Source organism: Chiloscyllium plagiosum, chromosome 24 (genome assembly GCF_004010195.1).
Source record: "Chiloscyllium plagiosum isolate BGI_BamShark_2017 chromosome 24, ASM401019v2, whole genome shotgun sequence".
Taxonomy (NCBI): domain Eukaryota; kingdom Metazoa; phylum Chordata; class Chondrichthyes; order Orectolobiformes; family Hemiscylliidae; genus Chiloscyllium; species Chiloscyllium plagiosum.
The window spans coordinates 7,366,236-7,377,709 of NC_057733.1; the positions used below are offsets into that span (position 1 = coordinate 7,366,236).

General features: G+C 40.1%; 1 protein-coding gene across 6 annotated transcripts in view; it reads left to right on the plus strand.

Annotated features, from left to right (window-relative positions):
* The window catches only part of spata20 (spermatogenesis associated 20), a 551,333-nt gene extending 544,339 nt beyond the window's left edge, over positions 1–6,994 (plus strand). For all 6 annotated transcript variants that reach the window (XM_043714382.1, XM_043714383.1, XM_043714384.1 and 3 more), the window contains one exon: positions 60–6,994. In XM_043714382.1, the coding sequence (XP_043570317.1) occupies positions 60–230 (171 nt within the window). In that variant the 3' untranslated portion in view covers positions 231–6,994. The remainder of the gene's footprint in view (positions 1–59) is intronic.
* The last annotated feature ends 4,480 nt before the right edge of the window (positions 6,995–11,474 follow it).

Genomic DNA, 11,474 nt, shown 5'->3' on the forward strand with positions numbered 1-11,474 from the left:
CTCTGTAATACACTCTGTCCATTGTTAGCCCTAACAAAGATTTCCTTTCTCTTCATCAGATATTACTTCTGGCAGATGGAAACTCCGAGAGCAGCTTGTATCAGATGTTGCCCTTCCTGTCAACACTCGTACTGAAGAATGGTAAAGCCACAGCCTATGTTTGCCAGAACTACTCCTGCTCCTTGCCAGTTACCTCAGCCAGCGAGCTACAGACTTTACTTGTTAAATAATATTACGCAACAATGGGCAAATCATTTGCTATAAGTCTTTGCAAATTTTATGGAATTTAATTTTAAGTTTAAACTTCAAGAGTAATATTATATTTCTGGCCAAGTGGACAAGCTTCAAGATGGTCGTATGGGATTGGTGATTGTATATGTTCAAAACTAATTTTTGCTTGATTATTATGATATTTAAGTGGTTATGATGGGTCACAGTTTTGCTTAGTATGACATTAGCAAGATGTATGCAAACATTCTCCTGTGCCCTGGTATTGAGGGAATTGTGCACTGCCAGAGGTTTCATATTTTTGGATTAGACACAAAATCCTTGCTCCATCTACCGTCTTGGGTGTATATAAAAGATCCAGGGGATTTCTTCCTGGAATCCTGGCCAGTGTTTATCCCTCAGCCAGCACCAAAGGAAAAGCTTGTCAGTAGGTCATTGCTGTTTGTAGAGCCTGCTTTATCTACAAATTGGCTGCTGCAGTCCATACCTGGTAACAATGACTACACTTCAGAAATACCTTGTTAGCTGTAAATGTTTGGGATGTTCTGAGGTTGTGAAAGACATTATGCAAATGCAAGTCTATATTCCTTTCCATCCCAGACAGTGCATTAATCTAATACACCTTTGGGGCTGTTTCCCGTGCCCCCACCCCCAGTAGCCATTCACAGCAGGGCTTCACAATCCATCAGTGTACCATGGAAGCACATGCACCTGTGAAGTCAGTTTTAATCTTCCCAGCACTCCACTGATAAATACATCACCGTCTCCCTGGAGTGTCACTCTAAGGCTTAAGCACAGCAATCTAAATGGACACTCAAGCATGGTACATGGGAAATACAGCACTATCAGAGGGGTGGCCTTTCTGATGAGATATCTATCCTCTTAGGACACTGAGCTTATGACCGCCCCAGCCCTTGGTTGGGACCGAAGCATTATCATAGAATCTGTAGAATCATTAGCTTGAGTTCTGAAGTAACAGGGGCAGCTGCAGAGTGGAGAGAGATACAAACGGGACAGTCCTAGGATGAGCTTCAGGACTTGTGTGTGTTTTTTTTTTCATTTTTGGCCAACCAGTTGTTTGCATTTTAAATAAATGACATCTGACAACTCTTCATTGCCTCCATCACAGTATTCAGAAAGATTAGTAAGACAACTGTTGCCCGCTCCCACAGTGTGCTCATATGTCCTATGACCTCTCCCTGGTCCAGACTTGAACCCAGGCCTATCTGACCCAGAGGTAGGAACGTTGCCACTGCCACAAGAACGCCTCTGTCCCAAACTTTTTTTATCCCTCAGTCAGCATGCTAATTCAGATTACTAGGTCCTTATTATAAGACTGCTTCAAAAGTACCTAACTGGCTGTGAAGTGTTTGCAGGAACATGTGGTCCCTACATAAATGCGATTCTTTATTTTTGTAAAACCCACACACTGTGACACTGTGAGGATTTTGCCTGTGACATACTGGTGCATGATTTTCCTTCTGGTTGTTCTGTGTTTGAATTTTGACACTGGTTGTGGTCCTTAATGCGGAAATTAAAATACTAATGATCTGAGATAACATGCAGAAAATGGGGCATTGTTCCCTACAATCAATTGACCGTGATTTTGCTGTGGATGTCATTTGGATACAAAGTACAAGGACTTCATTAGTGGAGAATGACCTAACTGCAGGCATAATAGAACATATCTCTCATGATTTTTTAAGTGGCAACTAAATAGGATTGCTTATTATTGTATTGTCATGTTAAAATGTTTCTGCAAAGGATAATTGGTTAAAGATGAGCTGCAAATAAACATACAAAAGTTAAATCTGGAAATCTGAATTAAAACAAAGTCTGGAGAAACTCAGCAGGTCAGGTGGCAACTGTGGAGAGAAGAGGAGAATTGACAGTCAGCAGCATCAGCAGGCAGTTCATTTGGCCCATTATTGGACCAGTTGCAAGAAAGACATTATAGCCATCAGGATCCTATCATTGATAAACATACCCAGCTAAGGCTGGAGCCAGAATTCTGAGATGCGATGGTGACAGCCGTGTGCATGCTTAAACTTTTTCCAATGCAGCAGAGAGCACCTTCATTTTGTGGTGCTTGTGGGGCTGTCTTCGTACTTTAACATTGCACCGCTCTCTCAGTGGGTTTGCCGGCCAGAACTGCAGCAAGTTCTCTGACGGAGCTTCCCAGCTTGCTTTTATCAGACTGGGTTCCCAATCCCCGACTCTGAATTGAAACCAAAATCAGAAAGGCGCCCTAACTAGGAAAATCTAGCTCAACATTTCTGCTGTTTGTCCATCTATGAAAGCTGACATAGCATGATGTGACGACAATCCAGTTTGAGGAACACTAGATATCTGGAAGATCTCTGTAATCATGAATTGATCCAAAACATACTCTCTACACCAATGTCTGTACCTGGTGACCTTTTGTTTCTGAAATCAGTAGAATATTTGACTCTGAAAGTGTTTGAAGTACATCTGATGTATTATGATGAGATGATTAAGACTCATTAACAGATTGAGCAGATGCAATAGATTTAGTTTTATACTCCTTCATCCAAGCACACACAATCATTTTTTTGCTCATTTTCCAATTCAATTTTATGTTTTCTCTGAACCCCAATAAAGCAGTTGATTCTAATTGAGGCACGGAAAGCGTAGCTAAATGACCCTTTTACTGGACTAATAATCCAGAGAATGTGAATCTGAATTCCACCACGGTTCTCAAGGAAAGGAAAGCTATCATTCATTACCTACAGCTGAGGGTGTTTAACACAGTACACAAAGGGAACTTAACCGGTGACATTCTCCATCTGTCCCATAATGCCAGACTGGGAAGTATATTTATTATCCTTTCCAATTAAAAATGTATAATTTATTTGTGCTATTGGTCATTTAGGTTATGTTGTCATTTTCTGCCTAAGTGATAATTCCATTGTTTGCAATGTAGTTTATGATTTTTTTGAAAGAGCAATTGGCAACCATGGCAACATTATTTTTTCCAAGAGATGACAGGTATACCACAAAGTTATTGAATGTGTATTAGCACTCAAAATCTTAGTGATTTTATTTCTTGCAAATCACTTGTGGGTTTACCGATTTCTGAATGTTAGTTAAATCCTCTCTTTTTCATGAGTTTTGGGTGTCATTTATAAAGCTGTTATTTATTGTCCATTCTTAACTGCTCTTTAACTGACTGGCTTAATAGGCTACTTTCAAGAGCAGTTAAGAACTGTGGATCTGGAATCACATGTAGGATAGACCAGGCAAGGATGGCAGATTTTCATCTCTATAATGGCATTAGTGAACCAAATGTTTTTTTTTTAACAGTAATTAGTAGTTTTATGCTCATTGCTATTAAGATGAGCTTTCCAGTTCAGATTTATTAATTGAATAATTCAAGCTGATGGAATTTTAACACATTCTCAAATCTGCAGTATAAACTCAAGTGGTATTTAAACCCATGTGCACAGATCATTTATTTGGGTCTCTGGATTAAGAACCCAGTATCATTCCCAATATGCCTCCAGCTCTCCATTATCAGTTTGGACAAGTAGAATGTGGTAATTAAATTCTTCCTCCACACCCTCTGTGTTCAGTAATAAGTTAATTTCTGGAAAATGAAGGAAAATTTCTGGAATACTCAAACCTTCACATTTGGAAGTTGTTGGTCCCAACATTACCGCTGTGGCTCAATCACCAAACTAGGAGTGAAAGAACAACTTTCTCATGTTGCTCTCGGGCATTTGTTTATCTGCCACTTTCACATACCTGACCTGTTGCTTGCATAGACATCAACATATTTGATAATGAACATACAAAAATCACTGAAAGCTGATGGGAAGCTACAAAAACAAAGTGGAAAAGGGTCACGAACTGACTTTTATCTCAAGTGGGATTGTATACAAAGGGTGTAAGTTATTTTCAAATCACACAGACCTCTTGTTAGCTCCCGTTTAGGTTATTTTGGTTAGTTTTGGGTGTTGCACTTCAGAAGCAATATGTTGGCCATTGGGAACGTGGTGAGGGCAGCGCAGCACTGATCTACCAGAAAGATAACGAGACAAAAATATTCAAATTCTATTAGTATGTTGCAAAGACCATGCTTACATTCCCTTGAGTATGGAAGATTACATAGTGAGTGGGTGAAGTGTTTCAGATGATTAAAGAAACTCATAGTCTTGAAAGACAATTATTTCCTGTAGTGCAGGAAATTTCAGAACAAGGAGGCACATGTTTAGAATTAGACCTCAGCCATTTGCTGATGAGAGGAAACTTTTTTTCCCACTGTAGTAGAAATCTGGAACTCTCCATTTCTTAAAAAAAACTTGAGGCTGGGTGGGGGAATACTGTGTGTTATTGGGGTTGTAAAATTAACGTTGTAGTTTCTTTGTTAAGCAAGGTGTGTTGGGAGTTATGGAAGCAAAGGGAGTGGATGGAATTAAAGGTGTGAATCAGCCACGTCCTAGTTGACTGGTGGAAAAGACTCAAAGGGATAAATCCTTCGAGAAACCTTGGCACCAAGTGTCCTTCAGATGAAGGATATTTTCAGTTTTTAGATACACTTTAAGATCTTTCACTAGTCATCACACAACCAACAGCAGAATGTTCATTTAATGCTTGAATTTGGTATACCCTAATCCATGGGGGAATGGGTTCATTTTATCTTTATCAAAAATCCAATGGTATCTGTAAATCTTTTATTTTCATTATCTGGGCACTCATTATTCTTTGTCTTCATTTGTTGATACCCTTACCATTTATGTCCATTCAGGCGGTTTGGTAAAGAAGCTTTATTTGCCCCAAATAGACCGAGAAGTGAATTTTTTGTTTCCAAAGGGCTTGAATGGACCCAAACAGACCTGTAGGCAGACAGAGCTCAGGCCTTTGGAAAACAACTTTGCTTTTAGATTCATTCAGGCCAAGCAAAGTTTTCTTTTCCCACAGAGTGCTCAGATTCAGCATATCTACAGGTCTGTTATTGAAAAGACCTTTGGTGTTTAGGTGTTTTCGGACATGCGGATAAAAGATACTCACTCTGAGTCTGCAGTGAGATACAATAAAATGCAGTCCAGTAAAGCCTCATGATACTTGGGTTTACCATCTCTAGTTTGATACATTCCTGGATATTTAATCACGTGACATTATCACATTGCACTGTTCTGTTTACTTTATCATCAAGCCCTGAATGAAATATGCAGTATTCCAATTGCAATGAGGAGCTCAATAGATTGGCTTCCTGGAGCCAACCTATTTGGAAAATTACACTGGATAGAAAATCATGTGCTAGATAGAGGTCATTCCCAATATGCAATTATAACATTTGTAAAATAAAATATAAATACTTTAGACATTAGAAATCTGAAATAAAAGCAGAAGATGCCAAAAACGTTCAACAGTAAACTTTCACAGAGTGACCTCTTCCTTTGTTTTCCTGGTTGTATTATTGCAGGATATTCATCTCCACTACCTTTCAGTCAGACTGACCTCCAAAACACAACATTCTGTTTATTCTGTAGGGATTCTATGTATGAAATTTTAAAGGGCACTGACCACTAAGTTTTCAAACTCACTGAGGGAGCCCGCAGGACTGGGGTCTTACTAATCACACTGGAAGTGGTGAATTTGAACAAGGTTTACTCTGTCTTGCTAAAGGTTGGGTATTGCTGTAAAAAGACACATTTGGTTAAACTTTCTGTCGTGTACTTACCAGAACAATTTACAAAAAATAACAGTCAAGGGAGAGCAACATTTTTTTACTATTGTATATAAGAGAGTGCTGACTGGTTAGAAAGGGTGCAGAGGACATTTATCAGAATTGACCTGGGCTGGAGGGGCTAACCTATGATGAAAGACTGAATAGGCTGTGGCTGTTTTCCTTGCAGCAGTGAAGGTTGAGAGGGGACCTAGTAGAGGTGTATAAGTTATGAAAGATATGGACAGGGTGAATAGGAAGGCGCTTTTTCCATTAGTAGCAAGGTCAATAACTAGGGGTGTTGTTTTAAGTTAAAAGACAGAAGGCTAAGAAGAGGGTTCAGAATTGTTTTTACTCAAAGTGGTGAGGATCTGAAACTCACTGCATAAAAGGGTGGTTGAGTGGAAAACTTTCTTAAGAGTCTTTAGATATTCACTTGTGTTCCAATACTCTCCAGGGTCATGGACAAAAGCTGGGAAATGGGGTTAGTGTGGTCAGATTTTGTTATTTATTATAGGTCAAGTAGCCTCCTTCAGTGCTGCAAGTGTCAATGGAAGTGAATGCTGATTATTGGAGATGTCACCTTGGAGCGCCCACAATAAGACACTTTGACAAAATGTCTTTTTTTCAGCAATACTCTACTTCAAAGGTTGTTGTGAAGAGTTTTGGGACATCTTATGATCTGTGATTCAATGATCCAAGGGAAGTCAAAGACTCTACATAAAAGTAGTTTTTTCCTTTCTTTAATTCTGTGATTGAGAACCAAAAGTGAAAAGTGTTCCATTCCCTGTGCTGACATTTTGTTGAGCACAGAAAAATACTGGATAGCATTGAACTGCTGGTAGAAATATTTTTAAGACTTAACTTCTGTGCTATGTCTTCAGCGATTGAAGTTGAGTATTACGTATATATTAACTGTGAAACTAATTTAATCCAAGGTTTCTGTATGATTAGAGGGAAAATGAATTTTAAGTTGAAATCTTCAGCTTCAGATCAGATGTGCATTTATTCCAATTTCTTTGTGGTGTTAATGAACTCTGGGGTAATTAAATATTAATATACATTATTTCTCCTTCATTTCTGCTTCAGTCAATTATTAATTTTAATTATCTTTCTGTAAATCGGAGGCCCGTGCGTTGTGACTGATTTGCATTGGCACTCTTGAGAGTCTGCAGCAACACAATAAATACATTTTAGCAAGGCCTCGTGATACTTGGGGTTACCAACACTGGATCGATGCATTCTGGGATATTTAATCATATGATATTATTACACAGAACTTGTGTCATGCTTCATCACATGATGGTTGATCATGTGACATCTGCCCCCTTGCAAATATTATTCAGTTTACTTTATCGCTAAACCCTGAATGAAATGTGATTTTTTTTTTGTAATGCGACAAATAACATTATTTATAAATCAGAGTGGAGAAGAATGAGAGGATTTAATGATCAATAATGTTGAAATAAAAACTGCTCATGATGTTTCTACAGTATCGACCACAGTGCAGAACACCAAGCATATTAGAGTAATTCAAGAAAAACATTATCGATGCAAGTACCTTTTGAATAAAGGTTTGATCCAATTTTATACCTTTTTATAATACTGAGCAAGATGTTTAACAAAACAATAAATCATAACGGAAATCAAGCCTAATCAATTCACTAGCTCTATTACCTCAGTGTGGAAACCCAGCCTCAAGGAGCTGACGGAGCAATTCTGAAGCTGTCTGATTCCCATAATTAAATGCACCTTACAGCCTGTGGTAGAGACCAACCCTCCCTTGTTTTTGCACCTCTGTCTCTCCCTCCCTCAAGCTTTCGTCTCTCACCCTCCCTGGTTTGTGTGTCTCTATTTCTCCAGTATAAAATCTCTCTTCCTCTCAGTTTCTCTCTCTCTCTCTTTCTCTTTTTCTGAGTTGTACCTTTGACACTCGATGACTTTCCAAATGATTTTCCTTGCCACCTTGCAGCCAACAGTGTTTCCAAATGTTGGACTGACCGGAGGGATATCAGATGATGTTTGGCTCTAAGCCTCAACAAGTGGATTACAATGCATGAGTCAACCCAGCAATCGAGGACCATTTTTCCCAGTTTGCAGCAGCACTTGGGAAACTACCATCTGGGAATCAGCCAGCCAAAGCAGGATAATTCTCGCCAATACTTTATTATCACTCGATCAAAATTCTGTAATTACCTATGTAGCGGCATTATGGGATCACCTTAACCACGTGGACTGCAGCAGCTTGAGACGAAGCTCAACTTTCTCAGTGGTGATTACAGATGATCAATAAATGTTGGTCTTGACAGCAATTAATTTAAAAAAGTGTCCACTAATTTCATCCTACTGAAAAGGTTAAATCTACTGTCTATTTGCCATATTTTGCAGTACTTTGGAAACAGAGTGAGGAATGGGTAGTGTCAGGAAGCGAGACAGAGGTTTTGAGTGGATTAATGTAGGGAGCAAGGAGGCATTGAGTGATTTGGCAGGGATTTAGTAGTGGACAAATCCCCAGGTCCAGATGATTGTATCGCAGGCTGCTGTGGAGGCAAGGGAGGAAATCATAGGGATTGTAACCCAAATGTTTAATTCCTTTCTGGTCATGGAAGATGTAGCCAAGGGTTGGAAGACAGCTGATGTGGTTCCATGTTTCAAGAAGGGTACTAAAAGTAAGCCAGGGAATTACAGACCAATGAATTTCACAACAGTGAGAGGGAAACTACTGCAGAAAATTCTGATGGAGAGAAATAATCTCCAAGGTTTAGTCAGAAATAGCATGCCTTTGTCAGACAGAGGTCATGCCTAATGAATCTAGTTGAACAGTTAACCAAGTGTATACATGAGGTCGGAGTAGTTTATGTGGATTTCAGCAAAGCCTTTGACAAGGTCCTATGTGGGAGACTGAAAAAGATGAAAGCTCACGCTATCCAGGGCAACTTGGTTAGTTAGCTTAGTGGTAGGAGGCAGAGTGGAGGTATAAGGCTATTTGTGTGACTGAAGCCCAGTGGCATTTCATAGGGATTTGTGCTGGGTCCCTTATTGTTCGTGATTAGGAGTTGGTTTGCGATACAGAGTGAGGTCAACAATGGGGGTTCAATTCCTGCAACAGCTGAGGTTACAATGAAGGACTCTCATTCTCAACCTCTTCCCTCACTGAGGCATGGTAACCCTCAGTTTCAACCATCACCAGTTATCTCTTATGAGAGCATCTCCATGGGTCTGGTGAGACTGTAGTGACTTCAATATATAAATGATGTAGATGAGAATGTGGGTGGGATGATAAATACGTTTGCAGATGGCACAAAGATTAGCCAAATTGACAGTGTGGAAGAAGATTGGCGATTACAGGAGAATGTAAATGATTAATCAAATGGGAAGATCAGTGGCAGTTCAAGTGTAACCCTGAAAAGTGTGAGGTGATGCACTTTGGAAGAAATAACAATTCAAGGGAGTTTGTGGGCGGCACGGTGGCACAGTGGTTAGCACTGCTGCCTCACAGCGCCAGAGACCCGGGTTCAATTCCCGCCTCAGGCGACTGACTGTGTGGAGTTTGCATGTTCTCCCCATGTCTGCGTGGGTTTCCTCCGGGTGCTCCGGTTTCCTCCCACAGTCCAAAGATGTGCAGGGTCAGGTGAATTGGCATACTAAATCGCCCATAGTGTTAGGTTATGGGTAAATGTATGGGTGGGTTTCGCTTCGGCGGGTCGGTGTGGACTTGTTGGGCTGAAGGGCCTGTTTCCACACTGTAATATAATATAATATAATCTAATCTAAATCTAATCTACTCAATGAATGTCAGGATACTAGGAAGCTCAGAGGAATCTTTGGGTGTTTGTTCACATTCCTGAAGGTGGCAGGTGAGGTTATTAGGGCAGTTAAGAATGCATGTAGGATACTTGCTTTTATCAGTCAAGCTGTAAATTATAAGAGCACAAAGCTTATGTTAGAGCTGAACAGGGCTTTGGCTAGGCCACAGTTGGAGTTTTGTCTCCACACTACTGAAAGGATGTAATTGTACTGGAGAGGGTGCAGAGGAGATTCACTTGGCTGTTGCCTGGGATAGAAGGGAGGCTGAATAAGCTTGGGCTGTTTTCTTTGGAGAGTAAAGCTTGATGGGGGAATCTTATCAAGGTGTACAAGATTATCAGGGACATGGAGAAGGTGAATAGAATGCAGGTGTTCCCATTAATTTTAGTGTAATTTTGGTGGTGTAGACTTAATGGGCCAAAGGGCCCTTTCGGTACTAGTTAATTCTGTAATACACCAGACCAAACACCAAATTTATGTTACAATCTGACAATGCATGAGTAACCTTTTTAAAGTTGATGAGGTGTGAGATCCCGGGTACTTACAAAGAGAATAAAGTGACAAGGTTCCATGATTTAGGACAAACTAACAAATATTACCATTTGAAGTAGAACAGTAAATGATCTCTAAAATGTAGTCAAGATGGACCTCATGGATTCCCACAGTGACTCATCACATCTCACTGCATTCTCACAAGGGATTCCAATTTTTCTTTTGAAGACATTGCTTCGGATCTCATTTGAACAGTTCCCCTTTCTCGGGGGAATCTATAATAATATTACAGCCTAGGAGTCATGAATTTTGTTTTTGTTTTATGATTGCCAAAGCAGGCAGTGTATCACAGGGATGGATGTGTTGGCTGACCAATGGCTGGAGAGTTGGGCATGTCATATGATGAAACCTCAACTCATTTGACTGAGATAGTAAGCACACAAACTCCTCTTCTGTCTTTTGCCTCAACATTCATGTCTACCCAGTGTAGTTAAGGTGCTGACCATTAGCTTCTGAAGAAGAAACCGGATAGGTAGATGTGGAACTGGAAGTTGCCAGAATTGACACTGACTGAGATAATCAAATCATTCCATTGGAATGTATGGTTCTGCCTTCAGGTGTTTTTTTTTTATTTGTGTATGGGATGTGGGTAATCCTGGTTGTGCCAACATTTATTACCCACACTTAATTTCCCAGACAACAGTTAAGAGTCAGTCACATTACTATGGATCTTGTGTCACATGCAGGCCAGATTGGATAAGGACAGCAGATTTCCTTCCTGAAAGGAGAATATGACCTAGAAGGGTTTTTACAATAATTGACTGTTATATGACTGCCATTAAACCAGCTTGTGTATAGAAGAAAACGGGTGAAAATTGAAAAGTAAGCGGATAAGCTTCTGAAAGTTTGCTCACATGATACATACTTATTCCCTGAGAAGATTAGCTGTATTTCATCTGGAGTCATAGAGTCATAGAGATGTACAGCATGGAAAAAGACCCTTCGGTCCAACCCGTCCATGCCGACCAGATATCCCAACCCAATCTAATCCCACCTGCCAGCACCCAGCCCATATCCCTCCAAACCCTTCCTATTCATACACCTAACCAAATGCCTCTTAAAAGTTGCAATTGTACCAGCCTCCACCACTTCCTCTGGCAGCTCATTCCATACATGTACCACCCTCTGCGTGAAAACGTTTCCCCTTAGGTCTCTTTTATATCTTTCCCCTCTCACCCTAAACCTATGCCCTCTAGTT